At 43.4% G+C, this 19,293-nt stretch overlaps 1 protein-coding gene, 1 long non-coding RNA gene and 1 other non-coding gene across 4 annotated transcripts; all 3 read left to right on the forward strand.

Moving 5' to 3' along the window:
* Positions 1 to 3,111: 3,111 nt before the first annotated feature.
* On the forward strand, positions 3,112 to 6,540 carry LOC130378533 (uncharacterized). The gene is made up of 3 exons (XR_008894746.1): positions 3,112 to 5,576; positions 5,720 to 5,799; positions 6,073 to 6,540. It is a non-coding gene; the product is annotated as an uncharacterized LOC130378533 (long non-coding RNA).
* Positions 6,541 to 13,069: 6,529 nt separating this feature from the next.
* On the forward strand, positions 13,070 to 13,189 carry LOC130378538 (5S ribosomal RNA). The gene has a single exon (XR_008894749.1). It is a non-coding gene; the product is annotated as a 5S ribosomal RNA (ribosomal RNA).
* Positions 13,190 to 16,078: 2,889 nt separating this feature from the next.
* Positions 16,079 to 18,638, forward strand: LOC130378532 (uncharacterized). 2 transcript variants are annotated; one of them, XM_056585261.1, is made up of 2 exons: positions 16,079 to 17,983; positions 18,327 to 18,638. In XM_056585261.1, the coding sequence occupies exon 1, from the start codon at positions 16,084 to 16,086 to the stop codon at positions 17,206 to 17,208; it is 1,125 nt and encodes a 374-aa protein (XP_056441236.1). In that variant the 5' UTR covers positions 16,079 to 16,083; the 3' UTR covers positions 17,209 to 17,983; positions 18,327 to 18,638. The 2 variants fall into 2 exon arrangements, with proteins under 2 accessions (XP_056441236.1, XP_056441237.1); XM_056585262.1 differs by having other exon boundaries at positions 18,495 to 18,638.
* Positions 18,639 to 19,293: the final 655 nt, after the last annotated feature.

Genomic DNA, 19,293 nt, shown 5'->3' on the forward strand with positions numbered 1-19,293 from the left:
TTACAATGTCTGCTCACCATACAACAAACAAATACAACTGTATTTTACCGGCCACTGGACCGCAGTAGTTCTAGCGTTTTACTGATGAGGAGATTGACCTGTTAAACTCATCCTAAATACATATTGTGCGTTTCTGGGAACCCGTGTTTTCGCCCCCTTCTACCCTCTTGTACTCCCAATTATATCTGGTTATTTACGGGCATAGAAGTGTACCTGGAACGCACTATTATAGGCATGTTTTCCCCTTCTCACCTGATTCAAATCAAATGGTTATTAGCCGATTTCTGCAGAGCTTGATGTCATGGTATTGAGTTGATGAGATTAACTATAAAATATGTAAACAAATCAAGGATGCAGGGCTGGCGCTCGGCATAGGCGAGCTAGGCGATCGCCTAGGGCATGGTTTCTCAACGGGGGCGGTACCGCCCCCTGGGGGGCGTTGGCACAACCTAGGGGGGCGCTGGGAACGTGATTCCATTTTTGGGGGGAGATTTAAAAAATTATTTTTAGCCTATTTTCATTTATTGTTTTCTAACCCCTCTACCGTCTCAGCTACTTTTTACTGTCTATGCGCAGTGGAACAGTGATAATACAGCGCGGTTCGGTCCTGCACACGCCGGGACTCCCGTTACATCAGCTATAGTAACGCTGATAAACATAACCCAAGTTTGCGGGTGAACAGGTCAATAACCAACACAATCAAACATGGCCGATAGCAAGAAAAAAATATCACATTTTGTTTCATAGCCCGTTTTCCTTCTTCCTCTTTTTCAGTTCCAGCTGCTCTGAGCGTAGTCTCCATAAAAAGGCTGTTGCATTTCAAATACAAAATATATAGGCCTTATTAGGCCTTTGCTTGCAATCTGTTTTCGTGGAGTCCGCGTTGCCCGGGCCGTGGTGGCCGTGGTTCCCGGGCCATTCATTCATTTGTTCACGGGGCATGGCGGGAGTCGCGGGAGACGTGGGAGTGGTCGCAGTGCCCAAGGTCACGGTGCCCAGGCCGCAGGGTGCCGCGGCCGGGGCACGACGGGAGACGTGGCGGTCGGGAGTCGCGGGAGTGGCCGCACCGCGGTCACGGTGAATGAATGTTCAATCCAGCCATTTCTTCCTCAACACTTCATTCTTGGTCTCTCTCTTTTTCTCTCTCTCTCTCTCTCTCTCTCTCTCTGTTGAATTGCATGTCATGAAGATTCATTCATATTTTTATATTTTTTGCACCAAAACTGACTCAGAGGGCATTCACTGCTATTAGTGACCAACGCAAAATCAATGAAAAACGATGCATTGATAACTTTAAGCAATATAACACGAGTGTGAGTGGGGTTGTTAGTTTATTTTTATTTTATTTTTTTCACACACACACACACACACACACACACACACACACACACACACACACACACACACACACACACACACACACACACACACACACACACACACACACACACAACCAGATAATATAAATGTATAAACCCCACAAGAGGGAAATTCAGTTGTTCCAGCAGTTCAAGAGTCAAAAGAGCAAAAGAAAGATAAAGTGAGGAATAGACCCTTTGACAGCCAACGTCATCAAATAGTTGCGTGCGCATGCCGGCAACAGAAGTGGTGTTGTTTCCCAGTCGTTCTGACTCACACACGAGGTAGCAACTGACTAGCAAGAGTTTAAAAGTGGATCAAAAAAAGTTTCCAGCATCAAAATGTCTGGTTGTTGCGTATATGGTTGTCAGAATCGATATTCCACCGGCGGACTAAAGTTGTATAGGATTCCGACAGCATCACAACCATTTAAGAGCAACCGGCGGCGTCTGTGGCTGCAGGCGATTAAACGTGTTGACTGGAATGAGGACATAATACAAAATTCTGATTTCACCACATAAAACTCAGAGTCTTTGTCATGGTATTTGACGTTCTGTACATGACCACAGACAACGTATTCATAAGCATCATCCAGTGACTTATAGGCTCGTAATTTCTGTGGTGTACAAGCTCGGTTTCTCTATTAAATACGTAAGGGATAATGTATAGAACGCCGGTCATTATCGAGAAAATAAGCCCCGACAGGGCGAACAGGACACCGACGCGCAGCAGAGGTGTCCTGTTCGCCATGAAGGGGCTTATAAAAATAATTCACCGCCGGAAGTTGTGAAGTGCCCATGCAAGTGAAGGGAATGTTGAAAAGACCCGTGTAATAAGTATATATATATCTGGCCACTGTATATTCGGCCACTTGCTGACGTCTTCAACCCACTCATTAATAGTACACGGATCTGGAAGTCGGACACCATTGTCAAAGTCAACTTGTTGAAGTAAAATTCGCGATCTTGTGTTGATAATTCCCTCGCATAGCTTGACAAGCTGTTGATCTCTGCCATACTTCTGTTGCCGGACTGCGCGCGCATGCGTTCTACGTCATCATTGTGTACAAACAGTAAAAGGGTCTATACAAAATATGAAATGCTAAATAGATTAAAGAATTAAGTAAGGAATAATCACCGAGAGGCCGGGCAATAAACAGTTTGATATGCCCGGCTCGTGGACGGCTTATTTTTTAGGTCAGGGGGGCGTTTGCTCAAAAAAGGTTGAGAACCACTGGTCTAAACTAGCCTGGCTCCGCCCGCCTAAGTACTTCCGCTCAGTTTGAATTTCCCTTCAGTACTAGGTCTGGACTAGCCTGGCTCCGCCCGCCTAAGTACTTCCGCTCAATTTGAATTTCCCTTCAGTACTAGGTCTGGACCTGCTGTATGTAATTTGGTTTTCTGGGGCCACCACAGCGGCGCCCAATCAGCGAACAGAGGGCGTGTCTGAGAACAATGACAATGGCGTGTTGTCAACGATTAGACCAGGCCCCCAGGGCCAGGATAGGCGCATACTTCCGCAATCCACCAGTGCTCAGTGGCCAAGCCTGGTATTGCAGCTGTTTAAGCTGGCTGTGGACGGGGGTCCGTCATTTCATGTGGCCCAGAAGTAGATATCGCCGTCCACTCCAATACAAGTGGGGAACAGGATTGTGTCTCCGCAAAAAATGTCTGGATATCAATCAAAGGCTCATAATTATATTTCTACCCTGTTCTACATTTTTTTTAGTGTTTTCTTTTAAAACGCCTCCTCAAGCGTTTTATTAGCAGTTTATGTTGGGTGGGCAGCTGAAAGGAGTCGTACTGAAACAAACGGCTCCTTGCTATGGACCTATTTTGAAGTGCACGGCTTCCGAATTAAAATTAAATTCCGAATTAACTTCCATTAACTCCATTAACTTCCAAAGTCTGAGATTTGTCCTTTTACTTAACATGAATGGCGTTGAACACGGATATATAACACACATATCATTGAAATAGCTGTAACAGGCACGGACGTATTGATTACCTGAATGATTATGGGAGACCTACGTAATTTTCATAATATTGTTAATTGTCTGATATTAACATTTCAGTTGCGTTGGTAGGTATTTCATTTTCATTTGCTTGTTTAGCTATGTATGACAGGGTTATGGTTAGCTATGTATGACAGTTGACAATGTTGGTGTATTACAATTCATTATTTGGGTAGGCTACTCCAACTTCGTTGCTGGTCGATATGTAAACATTTACTTTTATATAAATTATTGATTGCATTTTTCGTAAATAGTTAGTTCGAAGGAATCTGTTTCTTAAGCAATAACATTGAACTGAATTTTTTAGGCCTACATACGTTTACTATGTTACTATGGTATTATATGGAGCAATCTTACATATTTATGAAGTTTCCAGATCAATAAAGTTCTATCTCTTTTTATTTGAACTGCCTGTATGTCCTCTTGATTATAATATTACAGTGTGTACCTTGGTTATCAGCTATCATAGAATGGTGTCCAAATGGCTGCATGTGTAAGAAATAGGATTTGAACCAAGTGTTACAATAAAAAAAGCTAGATATAGAGTGGGTGACTTTATCAGTATACTCAATCGAGATGGCCACAATAATAACCGCTCTTAGATGGGTTGTAGATACTAAGTTTTATAACAGATAATTCAATACGTGAAGATTTGGTGATAGAGGTAAAGCATCTTCTTTTAAATATTATAAGCCTTGGTTTAGTTATTCAGTTCTGTTGGATTCTAGCCCACCATGGAATATATGGCAATGAAATTGCTGATAAATTAGCTAAAAGATACTAACCTAATTAGAAGAATTTAACCTTAAGTATATATATTTTTTATTTTTTATTTTTATTTTTTAATTCTTTTGTTAGTTTGTTTTATTTTGTTTATTTTGTTTCGTTAGTTTGGTTTTTTCTTTGAATTTATTTTTATGATTTAAAGTATCATTTGCCAACGTCCTTGTCACAAACTCCTGTGTAGCAGTCCAGTAGGTGGCGGTATATGGGGAAAAACTATGATCCGCCACTAAACTAGAAGAAGAAGAAGATCTCTGCATCCGGTACGTCACGGACTAGGTCACGTGTCTTGGCCCCATAACGCGGAAGCAAATCGCTCCTGTATGTTGCCCTGCGCCACTGAGCAGTTTGTATAGGAATGAATGGGCGGCCATTTTCTTTCGTCTGTGGTCCATCCTTTATTATGTCCATGGATTAGACCCAGCTTCGAAAGTTGACTGCATACATCATCTCTGGCCTTACTATAAAATATTGATTTACAATGTGCAATTTTTCCCTGATAAATTAAATTCGACGAACAAAACCTGCAGCTGTCGTTGACGGACATTTTTGTGCAGACGCGCAAGGTGTTTTGGTTTGTGTACAACCTGCGCGTGATTCCCGGCGCATGACATACGTCACAACCAAACGTTAGCGATTGGTTATGGCAGATCCAGAGTGGCACTGGGCAGATCCAATCATTTTAAACTTCAACAGACACCCGCCTTCAAGTGAGTTAACGTTTGTCAATTGATTAGGTCCAGACTCTCTGTACAAATGAAATTAAATGAAGTGAAGTACGAGAGTCTGGTAGAACCAGGCTAGGTCTGGACCTGCTGTATGTAATTTGGTTTTCTGGGGCCGCCACAGCGGCGCCCAATCAGCGAACAGAGGGCGTGTCTGAGAACAATGACGATAAAGTCGTGCGCCAGTTTGAGTTGTTGTTGTAGGTCGGTAGTCAGAAGGCAATGGAGAACGATGTGAGCGAAGCTATTCGGTCTGTTGTGGCAACGCTGCCGAATATTGAGAAGTTAAAGCCGGAGCAAGAACAAGCTTTGTTGAGTTTTGTTGGTGGCCATGATGTGGTGGCGCTTCTCCCCACGGGGTTCAGGAAAAGTTTGATTTTCCAGCTGGCTCCGCTATTGGTGAAGGAGTTGGGTAAGGCGAATGCTGGCGATGCTAAGCCGATAGTTATTGTAGTCTCCCCTCTCGTTGCACTAATGGAGGACCAAGTGAAGGAGGCAGAACAGTTGGGAGTTCGTGCTGGGCAGCTCGGCGTGCATGATGACCGTGACATTTTGGATGGAAGCTTGAGTCTGGTGTTCGGCAGCCCCGAGTCCTGGCTGCTGAACAACAAATGGTGACGAATGCTAGCCTCAACCATATACCAGGACAACCTCATTGGTATCGTCGTAGATGAGGTCCACGTTACGTACAAATGGTAAGTAAGCACTAAATATGGTTAAACAACATAAATAGGGCTGTGTTGCATACTTCAATGCTTAGGTTAAACAACATGAGTAGTTCTGTTCTTCTATACTCGATAGCTTAGGCTAATGTTGTACTCCATTTTGTTTCACTCAGGGGTGAGGCTTCCAAAGGCGAGTCGGCATTCCGAGAGAGTTTTGCCAAGCTCGGAGAGCTAAGATCTATAGCCAAGGAGGGTGAGTTGAATGCACTGCCCTTTGTTGCTCCTACCTTACATGTTGTGAAATATCTCATTTGAATGCTATAGTATCATCAATATTCTGTGTATGGATAATATCTGTTGCAAGGATTAGTTACTGTAATGAAACAGAATTGTGTGATTAAGTGCATTCATGTTCATAGTGCTGTTCATTAAGTCCTCCCTGCAATAGTATATTTGTTGCGTGTGGCCATAACTCATTCAATCACTGTGCTGTGCCTAAACCCCCATGTCTTTGCTTTCCCATCAGGCTGACACACCTGCAGCAAATTTGAGATCCCCACGCCCAATTACCAGCCTGCTGCATAAAGCCAGCAAGTCAGTTGCTTGAGGAGAACAGACCCGGCAACACCTTTGTCCCACAGTGCGAGTTGTTAAATAGCCTTTTCTTTCTGTAATCTTTGATCTAGGCCTGGGGATGGCCGGCGGTCCTACTTTTCCGTTTAGTTCTTAGTTTATGATTTGGTTTGGTCAGGCAGGGAGGGGGGCCAGCCTCGACGTCCCTATAGGGGGTGGCCTGGTCCCCCCTCCATTTTGCTGAGTTTGTCCGGCATCCCCAGGTCCCTTTTGGTTTGCAGTCTTCTTTATTTGGTAAAGTATTCATACTGCATTTCAGCTATGGTTTCATTTGGTTAATAAAACCCGTTAAAACATCTTATTTCATGGTGTCCTTCCTTTATGTTGGGGTCTCCAATTCAAGCCACTGGGTATCTTATTCAGTTATGTGGAGGCCGTAACAATATTAAACAAACACTTGACAACTTGTTGGGTATGTTATAAAATGGGGCATGTGTTTATCTTGTCATATTTCTACTCTCCCAGGTACACCTGTTTTGGCACTGACTGCCTCCGCTGACATCAAGTCAAGAAGCAGAGTCATCAGACTACTCCATATGGACAATGCTGTTCAAATCATCGCTAGTCCCAACAAGACAAACATCCGTCTTGGCTTGTGCAAGGTGCCCACTCATCACATGAACTGCCTAGACTGGATAGTGCAACATGCCAAAGACGAGGGCTCAGCAATGCTACCGATATTAATTTACTGCCAAAGCCTTAAATCAGTGGGGAGAGTTTTCGCATATTTAAAGGCGGAACTGCAAGGACATGCCTGGGTGGGCTGTGATCCGGACTGTAGAAGTGAGAACCTACTGATTGGCATGTTCCACAGCAAAACCCTCCCCCAAAACAAGCAGAGAGTGTTGGCTTCTCTGAGGGGGGAAGGGAATTGCCGGATAGTTGTTTCAACAACAGCTTTGGGGATGGGGTTGCATTTTGCTAATGTTTCACACGTGGTAATGTAGGGGGCTCCAGGTGACCTAGAGGCCATTTTACAACAGGCGGGCAGGGCTGGAAGGCATGGTCAGCCATCACATGCCATCCTCTACAACACCGGGCAGTACTTCAAGGTGGATGAAGAGGTAAAGAAACTGCTTGCTGTTGGAAAAAACGCATGTTTCAGGAAATCTCTCCATGCACATTTTGAAGCAGAACCCAGCCATGTAGAGCCAGGCCATCTCTGTTGTACATACTGTCAGACTGTTTGCGCTTGTTCATCTGGCACATGTACAGAACCCATGCCCAATTATGAACAGATTGAAGCTGAACCAACTCATCAGAGATCTAGGCATGTGGATGCAAATGACAAGTCTTTAATTGCAGATTTGCTGAATGACTACAGAGATAGTTTGATCAATTCATCCAATCCACTGTACACCTCACATGCAGCCTGCACTGGATTCAGTCAGCAACTGGTGGATGCAGTATTGACCCACTGTCAATACATATTTGACCTGGCATACATTAGTGCTAACCTTCCTGTGTTTAGATTGGACCATGCAAAGGAGATTTTAATTATCAGTGATGTTTTTGGGGATATTGATGGGGATCTGCAATATGATTCAGAGAGGTATTTAACTGACCCAGATCTCTATTTCAGTAACTACTTCGACAATGTTGATGATGTTGAAGATACACTCACAAGCCGTGTCTGTAGCTCTGAGTCTGAACAGTGAATTCTGTGATGCTTGTGATGTACAGAACACTTCAAACCCCTTTGTGTACTTGTGCAGGAACATGATTGGTGTCAGTTGTATATTGTTTTGTATGTGTTTGGTTGTTATTTGTGCAATTCTACAAAACTAAATAAAAGTGTACAAAACACATACTTGTAAGACCCTAATTAAGTTATAAAAGAAACGAGACGTACTATGAAAAAGTGTTTTTTTTTACTAATTCAACCAAAAAGTACTTGCATAACAATATGAACTATTTACACATTCATACAAATAGGCCTTCTATAAAAGCTTCAAATGAAATAGTCTGGCAGGACAAGGCTAGGACCATTACAGACCAGGTAGGTAATTGATTAAAGAACAACAGTCCTCCAGTCTTTCAGCCTGCAACGCATCCATGTTCCTTAATACCTGAAGCACCATTAAAATGTTGTTTTTTAGATCTGCTGCATGGTGGATGCCACTGGGCCGGGATAGCTGCAGCTCTCCGTCTGTTGTATCCATCAGGGTTTTTAATAAACCAACAGACCTGCTGACCCTGTCAGCTGTTTTCTCTGCAAGGTTGGTGCCTTTATTCCTCAAAAAAGATTTCAGGAAGTTGTTGAGGTGCTCGAGGTGCAGATCAAGAGGAACATTTTTCCCTTTCCCGCCGCTACTATTCCAGAATCGGTTCCAGGTTACATCATGTTTAACCCTAGGGGACATTGTTGCATTGATTTGTACAGTCAAGAGGAAAGTGCTGTAGGCATAATTAGTGTGCCCGTAAGCCTTGTAAATCAGTAGTGCCACCTTGTACAGCCTTATCCAGCGCTCCCCATCTCCCTCTTTCACTGCATCCAACATATCGAATAGCAGAAATCCAAAGCTAAGCCTGGCCTCAGTATGCTGTTTTTTGTGGTCAATCAGACCAGAGGAAGCCGGCTCAACAACTGGCATAGATGCCACCACAAAACTGTGGACTTTCTCTTCGTGGGTCTCTCTGGCTTTTCGATAAATGAAAACTTTCTTGCAACCTGGCTCACGACAAGGGAGCTTCTCCTTCTCAGTGCGTTGGGCTGTTGCCGCTTCAGTAACGCCAGCTGTCAGGTCAGCAATGTCTGTAGACATTAAAAACTTGTCAACGACCTCTGCCACAGAGTCATGGAGCCAGGTCCTCTTCTGTTCTGCAGAGCCTTGCTGGATGTGGTCTGGTACTAAGCCGTCTGGAGTAGCTGTGAGAAAACAAAAAAGAAATATATATATAAAAATTGTATTCATACATTGTACCTTATGCCAAGAAAAGGTAATGTTTGATTCCTTGATTTTAATCCTTTCAACACAATGTAGCAGATACAGACCTGTGACATCATCCAAATGAAAATGTTCCATTGCTGCCGCAAGGAAAAGTGCTGTCGTGTCAATCTGCACAAACTGTTTGTAAGCGTTGTACGCAGCATGTGGGCCTTTCTTCGCATTGCTGCACCTGTAAATCACATAGCAGTTATTTAAATGGCTGCATAAAACATCTGCTTGTGAAATTATATTCATAGTTCATAAATTCATGATGGTGTGTGTTTGTTAGTAGTACCAATCAGTGTTGGGCAAGTTACTTCAAAAGAGTAATGCATTATTTATTACTTGTTACTGTCATTTCAAAGTAATTAGTTACATTGCAATATTACTGTCTTTGAATTGTACGGCATTACACTACTTTTACCAAAATAACAGGAAATATGGATTTGTTGTTCTCAATAGATCTTCCTGTGTTCAATGCAGCTCATTGCACAGCAGGAGGTGATGTGGTATGGCATAATGACTGAGCTAGGCTTAAGGCTAACAAAAGTACAATATAATGGTCGCAGTTATGGCTCATGGTACAATACATTTCATAATAGAAATATTGTAACTTTAGGTATTCATATTGAAATCAATAGAGCTAGAGCCTACTAGGGAAGATGGAAAAAAAAAAAACACATTGAGCCCCCTTTTCTACTACAACCAGGTTGTAGTCTTTTCGCTCTGTTCTAGCCCTACTGTTGATATGGAGAACCAAGCTAAAAGACTACAACCAGCCTCCCTGGACTCTGCTGCTGCCGTGATCTTCTCCTCTAGCAGTAAGAGGAAGTAAAACATTTGTGCAGATTTTTTTCTCCTCTGTGAATCTCGCAGTGTTGGCGAATTTGTATAAAAACACACAAGTTAATTTCGGGTTTAAAACGTATTTCTGGGTTAGTCGGGTTAGGGTTAGCCAAGTAAAATATTACCTTTTTTTGTTGGGAGTAACGCGTTACTTTTGTAACGCGTTACTCGGTGCATGTTACTTGGTAACATGCACACAGTTCATAAGTCCACGCCAACTTCATGGTTGGCGAAGATACTCTTTAGGGGAAGAAATGTAGAGAGAAAAGAATTATACAATAAGATACATACACAGTAATTGTCACACTCCACTGAAGAGACTGGCAGATTTGAACCCAAAAGCACGACTCAGAGACCAGCAAACACAATGATAATCCGATTTTTACTTCGTCAAGCAAATCAACGGGGACGGGGCGAAGAACGTAGTCGGGGGCAGGCAGAATCGGGAAACCGGGGCAGCAGACAGGCGAACGAGGATCCAGAGGGGCGAGACGGGGAGCGTAGTCGGGGACAGGCAGGGTCGGGGAGCCGGGACAGGAGACAGGCGAACGAGGATCCAGTAGGACGAGACGGGGGACGTGGTCGGGGACAGGCAGGGTCGGGAAGCCGGGACAGGAGACAGGCGAACGAGGGTCCAGTAGGACGAGATGGGGGACGTGGTCGGGGACAGGCAGGGTCGGGAAGCCGGGACAGGAGACAGGCGAACGAGGATCCAGTAGGACGAGGCGGGGAACGTAGTCGGGAACAGGCAGGATCGGTAAACCGGGAACAGGAGACAGGCGAATAGCTGGAGAGACTTGCATGAACCAACAGCGAAGACAATCTGGCAACAGGAGAACAGTGTTCAGTCAACTTAAAGGCTCCACTAACCACCTGACGCAGCCCAGCTGCGAGGGTGAAGGGGGCGTGGCGGACAGACCGTGACAGTAATGAATGTCAATCTAACATTAATCTGAAAACACATGGTTTCTGATGTTTAGTGATTGATTACCTCAAGAGATTCATGTTGGCGTGGAGTGTGCCATGGTCTTTGGCAGATTCTTCACTAAAGAAGATCTGATGATATATCTGTAATGCATATCAAAAACATCATGTTTGAACCAGTCCTTAGAAAACATCATTACTTCTCTATGCCTTGGAAGGCAGTGTATTGTAATCATAAAAAAATCAACATTATGTGCTTTTTGTAAATATAAATTGTGTATCAGGGTGCATGTAGTTAATGATTACAATACCGACCTCAAAGAGATTTCGAATTGCGTGCCAGTCTTCATATTTGACACAGAGGCCTTCCAGGCGGTCCTCCTCCGTCTCCCCATCAGCAAACACCAACTGGATATTCCGGGAATTGGCCTCTGTCAGTCTGTCACCCCCGATCAAAATCTTTTCAAGCCCATCAGGACATCTTGGCACATACCTAGAGAGAACTTACAGTTAGAATATCAATTTAAACACAATCGGTCCATTTCTCTTACATGGGTTTAGACTATTCCCAGACTTGATTTCCCCTAGCGCTTTCAGCCAATGGTCTAATTCATGTATGGGAAACTGTCCCAGGGTACACAAAGTAATGATTGATCTTGCATGATATTTACTCCTTTTGAAGGTGCTGGAGCACATCCACCAGGTCGGCAGTTTGTGTTTCGTCCTTGAATAGAAGTCCAAGTGGATACTACAAAAGTGTAATATTACAATTATGTGTGAGTGTGTGAAACACTTAAAGCATGAATAAGTGCATTACATCTGCAACTTGCACTGTGAATTTACAAATGTATTTGTTTCATTTGATATTTAAAAGGACATGAAACTTACATGAGTGGATGGCTGGGCCATTTCTTCAGAGAACTGGTGGGGGATGTGTTGAACAACCACACTGGAGAGGGTCTTGAATGATTCCAAATAAGCTGTCAGGATTCGGCTCCCCAAAACAACGAATTCCCGACGCATACTGGCTTGTGTGTCTGGTCCAGGAAGTGAATTCCCGAGATCATAGTCAATCAAAGAATTTGTCGGTTTCAACTTGTCAAGGTGTAGTGAGTTGATTCTGTTGATGACACACATGTGGTGGATCCAGTGAATTGACTTGTTGGTCTGGCTGGTGGACTGATGATGCGTCTGAACGTAAAAGTCCAGGTTGTCGAATATGATGGAATATGTTTGAGGTGCAGGTGAGGTTGGAAGTGCTGAGGCAGACAATGGAGCAACACCCAAATCGGCCATGTCCAAGTCTGACAATGTACTGAATGTAAAGTCATCAGCGGCGTCCACCTCCTTGCTTGGTTGAACAGTGGTCTCTGTGGTAGTGAAGAAATAAATACAATTTATTTATTTCCAGCCCAGGGCACACATGCCCGGGCTGGCCTGGCGCCCAGAGGGCCCCCACTCTCCACGGCCTCCAGTACAAGACCGAGGCACAGACACCTCCCCAGGTAGGCCTCATAAGCCTGCTGTCTATTAAAGGTCACTGAGGGTCACACAGACACACACAGAGCACCAAACACTGCCCTGTGTATTGTATTAAGTCACTGACAGGCCCAGAGGCACAGACACCTCCCAGGTAGGCCTCATAAGCCTGCTCTCTGTTAAAGGTCACTGAGGGTCCCACAGACATACACAGAGCTCCCAGCACTGCCCTGTGTATTGTATTAAGTCACAGCAAGGCCCAATGGCTCACACTCGTCCCCCTTTAGGCCCCAGAAGCCTGCCTGCTATTGGAGGTCACTGAGGGTCCCACAGACATACACAGAGCTCCCAGCACTGCCCTGTGTATTGTATTAAGTCACAGCAAGCCCGAATGGCTCACACTTCTCTCCCTTTAGGCCCCAAAAGCCTGCCTGCTATTAAAGGTCACTGAGGGTCCCACAGACACACACAGAGCTCCCAGCACTGCCCAGCACTAACACTAACCCTAACCCTAGCCCACAGACACACACAGAGCTCCCAGCACTGCCCAGCACTAACCCTCACCCTAACCCTAACCCACAGACACACACACAGAGCTCCCAGCACTGCCCAGCACTAACCCTCACCCTAACCCTAACCCCCAGCACTGCCCTAACCCCCAGCACTGCCCACACCTGAGCTTCATGAGGCTGACTTTCACAGGTAGCAATTGCTTACGGCCATACCACCCTGAACACGCCCGATCTCGTCTGATCTCGGAAGCTAAGCAGGGTCGGGCCTGGTTAGTACTTGGATGGGAGACCTCCTCAGAAGCCCAGGTTGCTGTAAGTAGTGACGGGTGTCACCAAAAAGAAAAAAAAACACGCCCGATCTCGTCAGATCTCGGAAGCTAAGCAGGGTCGGGCCTGGTTAGTACTTGAATGGGAGACCTCCTCAGAAGCCCAGGTTGCTGTAAGTAGTGACGGGTGTCACCAAAAGAAAAAAAAAAAAAAAACACGCCCGATCTCGTCAGATCTCGGAAGCTAAGCAGGGTCGGGCCTGGTTAGTACTTGAATGGGAGACCTCCTCAGAAGCCCAGGTTGCTGTAAGTAGTGGCGGGTGTCACCAAAAGAAAAAACAAGCACGCCCAATCTTGTCCGATCTCGGAAGCTAAGCAGTGTCGGGCCTGGTTAGTACTTGGATGTGAGACCGCCTGGGAATATCAGGTGCTGCAAGCATTTTGGCTCTGCCTCCTAGTGGGCCCCTGCTGCCCGCAGCACTCAGCACAATTCAGCCTGTTCAAGTGCAGGCTGCAGTGGTGCTCTCCATGGTCCTGAAGTCACACAGACACCGGTGACTCCCACAGTCTGCCTTATATATATATATATTCACCTGTCATCGAATGACTAAATGTTAACTTGGTGTATTATTGCCGTGCCATGTAAACCGAAGTCCGGAGGTTGTAGCTTGATAGCATTATCAATCGCTAGCATGCTCGCTAATAATAGTTAACTGGTAAGTCCTAATGTAATATATTATCCGTTCAGATACCATCATATGAGTCTGTGTGGCATGCTAGCAAGCTTCGCAATCAAAACTTATTTTATTTATCTGTGTATATAAAAGTATTACTGGCGTTTTTAATAGCTGAATAGTCAGGGGCACAGGAGAGACGTTCCCTCCAGGGCCGATGTTCTCTCGGGGTAACACCCTTAACTTTGACAGGCAGCGGGTCTGCTTATAGGTCGGAATGAATCGGACACGATTATTGACGGGCTGGGTACTTTATTCGTAGTTCCAGTGACTTAACAGTACACACAACCGGACTCGTTCGTTCACTAAACTGACATGCGCAATCGCTCGCTCTCCTTGCTTCTCCGCTCACTCGCTGAAGTCAACACACGCTGCCATTCTCACGCACACACATACGAGAGCGTAGTGTGTACTGAATGCATCGTGATGATGACACACTTCTTATATTGACACGACACCGGCTTCCTCTATCTTCTTCGCCACCTTTTTTTAATAAATCGCCGTTTCTCGTTTTCCGACGGCGACAACCATAGATATATATATTAACTAGATGCCTAATACTGTGGCGTCTAGAACGTTACCATAGCCGGTCATCTTACCACAGTCAGCTGCTCACTCATAGCATTGTGTTGGTAGTGGTACATTTACTTTTTAAATAACAATAACTTGCTAAATTTTCAACTGATTTACAAACGGTTTGGTTTATTACAAACGTTATTAACGTGGTTATGATATTGTACATATTTTAGAACATTATTCTGTTTTTCATGATTCTATCAAAAGTATGCAGAGTCATAACTACATCTCTGATGTTTATAATGAACCAAACCGGTTGAAAATTGGTGGAAAATTGAGCAAGTTGTGGTTATTTAAAAAGTACATGTAGGCCTACCACTACCAACACAATGTTATGGGTGAGCAGCTTACGCTGGGAAGATGGCCGCCAGTGGTGACGTTCGACTCCATTGGCCAGCAGCGTGGACGAGGCATCTATTTAATATTTATATATATGGCGACAACATCATGACTATCTCCTTATGCTTCCGGCTCTCAGATATTTTGAAATATTTTTTAATAGCCTGAATAACACAATTATTTGTCTTATATATATTTGTATTGTTAGTTTATGCATTGTTATTTATTTTTCTTTGTTTCCATCTTTTTCTGGGTTGCAGTAACTTACAAGAGGTCCCCACTTGGACTTGGAGGATTCACTGCAAGCAATATACAAGTAATTTAATATAGCACCACCACCTCTCTCTCTAGCTAAGATGGCTTCTTATTGGGCCAAAAGACGTAGGGTCATCAGAACTGTAAGGGACATAGAGAAAGATATCCTTAAGGAATACGAGGAAACTCTGCATAATGAAAGTGCACCCTGTGTGAATAGGGAACCACCCTTCACAATCTCTCAAGTTTGCCAACTCGATACAACACTAGCTTCCCATGTACCTATGGAAAATGAGCATATAGATGGTAGTGTAGATGGCAATGATGAAGTTGAATCAGATTATGTACAAATGGAAAATGATCATACAGATGGTAGTGTAGCTGGAAGTGATGGAGATGAATCTGATTCTCACTCTGACAGTGATGAGCATCAACCTAGTCAGGATCTGCTTATAAGGAGCCTGAGATATTGGGCAACATCCTACTCCATCAGTCTGGTTGCATTGTCTGCTCTGCTGTCCATCTTAAAGCTATTTCACCCCAGGCTTCCTAAAAATGGAAGAACTCTGCTTGGAACACAATCTCATGTTGCAACCACTCAAATGCAAGGTGGCGAGTACTTTCATTTTGGATTGGTGCAAGGAATACTTTCACGATTGAAATGTCTGAGTTTACCAGTGAACCTCACAACTCTTACTTTACAGTTCAACATAGATGGTCTCCCCCTCTTTAAGAGTTCAAGTCTTCAATTCTGGCCTATACTTGCAATCCTGAAATGTGATTACACTAAGTCCCCATTTATTGTTGGCATATTTTGTGGTTTAAGCAAGCCAAAGTGTGTTGTTGAGTATCTGAAGCAATTTGTTAGGGACCTTAAAAATGTACTGGCTAATGGCATTATTCATAAGGGTAAGCTATTGAATGTAGAGGTTTCCTCATTTGTGTGTGATGCTCCCGCCAGAGCCTATGTTAAGAATGTTAAGTCACATAATAGGTATTCAGGATGCGACAAGTGTGATCAAGAGGGTGTGTGGAAGAACAAAATGACGTATCCTGAAACAGATGTCAGGCTGAGGACTGACTTGAGTTATTATGATATGATTGATGAGGAACATCACTTGAAACAGACACTCAGTCCTTTAACAGGGATTGTAAAGATGGTTTCTTCATTCCCAATAGATTATATGCATCTCTGTTGTCTTGGGTTGATGAGAAAACTGTTGAATATGTGGTCAAAGGGCAAGCTAGCCACTAGGCTTCCTTCACAAACTGTTAACAGTATATCAAGCAAACTGCTGGTGTTACATTCCCACACCCCTGTTGAATTCAATCGTAAGCCAAGAGGTTTGAATGAGCTTGATCGTTGGAAAGCTACTGAGCTCCGATCCTTTATGTTATACTGGGGTCCTGTAGTTCTGAAGGGTTGCCTTCCCAGTGAGTTTTATGACAATTTTATGTTATTTTCTGTGGCCATGTATTTGCATTTGTCACCGGGACTTTCTGACCAAATGGTTGAATTTGCACATAGATTGATGATTTCCTTTGTGAAACACTTTGGACAGCTGTATGGTAGGGATGAGATTGTGTTCACTGTTCATCAGCTTATACATTTAGTTGATGAATACAAACAATTTGGACCTTTAGATAATGTTTCGGGATTCCCTTTTGAGAATTATCTAGGCCAAATTAAGCATCTTTTACGCAAGCCACACAAACCTCTACAGCAGGTTGTCAAAAGGTTGTCAGAAATGCCACATGTTGAGCGTCCATTAGCAACAGATGAACCAGTCTTACAGAACATCCATACTGATGGACCACTTCCTCGACATTTCAATGTTGCTCTACAGTACAGAAAGGTCTCCAGTAGTCGCTTTACCTTGTCTACAAAGCAGGGGGATAATTGTATTGAGGTGGGAGATACAATTGCAGTAGTGCAGAATATAGTCCAAGAAGAAGATGAGGTCTATGTGATATACAGAAAGTTCAGACACCAAGAATCATATTACACTTATCCCTGTGAGTCCTCATGCATAGGTACATATAAGGTTAGAGAGTTGTGTGATGATTTCGGCGTTGGTAAACTTGGCTGTATTAAACGTAAATGTGTTCTGTATCCAGAGTCAGAGGGAAATAGCCTCATAGCTATTCCAATAGCTCATATGCAGTAGCATAGCAAGTTTATGACTTCTTACGATTCATGAGTATTTTTTTTTTTAATCATTTATATTCTAATTGAATTTATTGTACACAGAATGGAAAGAGAGGTGGTGCTTTGGGCCGTTGTTCTATTTCCAAATGGCGGCACTGCAACAGTTCTTTCCAGCTGGTTCAATGCAAAGGAAGGTACATTGTCCTGGCCCCCAAAAAACATAAATTATTCAAAGGCCCTAAAAGAAAACATGATGCCCCGTAAAGGATGGACCGCGTATGAGAATGTTCGGCTCTTAAATACTTGTGGTAAGTAGTCACTACATCACTATTGTCTGATGTGAATTATTCCATATCTAAGCCTGTCAATCCCATTTGTGACAGAATGAATGGCATTACTTTTATATCGGTCACAAATGGGACTAGTCAATCAGGTTAATTGAAGTGGCCACCTTGATGTTATTTTGTTCTCCTTTCTGGTATCTAAGGAGAACCATTACTCGTGGGTGTTTGGGTATAGTATAACATATATTGGTAGTTAGTTACCTCATTTGGCAGATGGAAACTAAACAGATATGTATTTGAATTAAAATCGAATTGCCATTTGCAAAACCCTGTTTATATTACGTTGTTTATCATACTTCTTAAAAATGGGACTGTATTTTCTGCCTGTTCTTTTACAGCCTCGTTTGAAAAGGCCAAGCAACATGAAGAAAGGTATGTCACTACTGGATGTCCGACCACAGATTTGGAATCAGAGGTGGAAGCAGATGTACGTCGGAAAAGAAGAACAAGGTACAGTTGAATTCCTCAACCAAATGTGCTGGGTAAATTAGCCTACACCTAGACGCCGCTGCCTTGTGGTGAGTGTCAACCCAGAGATTATAAGGTCAGGGTTCGATCTCCGGACGAGTCATAACAAAGACTTGAAACTGCTTGGCACTCAGCTTTGAGTGTTGGATTGGATATCTGTCCTGTGTTATGTCTATGTGTACTTGTATGTCAATCCGCCTAATTTCACAGAAACGGGCGATGGGCTCCTGACCCGAGAACAGTCTTTCTCAAGGCTTGCTCATTTAATGTAATTATATTTAAAATTCTTTCAATTGCTGGGTATGTTTGATTTATATTTTTCAAGAACAAATACTGTGTATGCGGAGTCAGATGAGGAGCCAGAAACCAGCAGTGTTAAGAGAAAATTTGCCAAGCCACCTGCTATTCACTTTCCAGGTACAGTGGTGACACTGTCAGTTATGATACTACAACTACTTTTGCCATGTATAATTCAACTTATTTGTTAATACAGTGCTGCCAGTATCCAACCAGTACCCCTCTCTACCAACCCCAGATGCAAGCAGTGGTATGTCATTGCTTATTACAATGGCATATGAGCTTTAATTTAGTTCCTCTGGCAATACATGCAAACATATCAGTCATGTGATATGTGTTGAAAAGTTACAGCTCTATTCCTTTCTTGTGTTCCCTTCTTTTAGCCTCTGGAGGAAACTATTCTGAGGATGTCATTTGACCAGCCTAATAATGGTAAGTGAACCACTTCACATAACTAAAAAACTATCAGGTCGGACAGATTTTAAATGTGCTTTGTCTGAGTTATAGCAATCATAGTTTATGTTTTGTGTTCTCTCATTTTAGACTTTTGTGGAAACTTCTTGGCAGAGCTAGAGTCAACAGATCTCTGTAATGATGGTAAGTAGACAAATAGGCTCCATGGCTATGTGATGCCCTCAGCCACTCTTATTGTGTCTAGAGTCTGTTTATTCAGTGTCTCCCTATCTTGCAAGGATATAATTTGATTGTCCTCTTTTAGACTTTCCTGGCAATCACCATCAACACCCCCAGGGCTATACAGGTGAGTTAACTAACATTTTTTTTATCTATATATTTTTTAACACCAGATATGCCAACCAATCTCAAATGCTGCCATTCGAAGGCCAATCAATCGGCATCCTTAGTTGCTATATGGTGCTCATTCATAACAACTTTGATAGTGCTTATTTACCTTATTTTCTTATTGCTGTCTGTATGTGAATGCAAATGTATAACTCAAGCCCCTACCACACTGTGCCATCAGAGCAAGCAAGGAA

The sequence above is a fragment of the Gadus chalcogrammus genome, unplaced genomic scaffold (assembly GCF_026213295.1).
Source record: "Gadus chalcogrammus isolate NIFS_2021 unplaced genomic scaffold, NIFS_Gcha_1.0 GACHA085, whole genome shotgun sequence".
NCBI classification, from domain to species: domain Eukaryota; kingdom Metazoa; phylum Chordata; class Actinopteri; order Gadiformes; family Gadidae; genus Gadus; species Gadus chalcogrammus.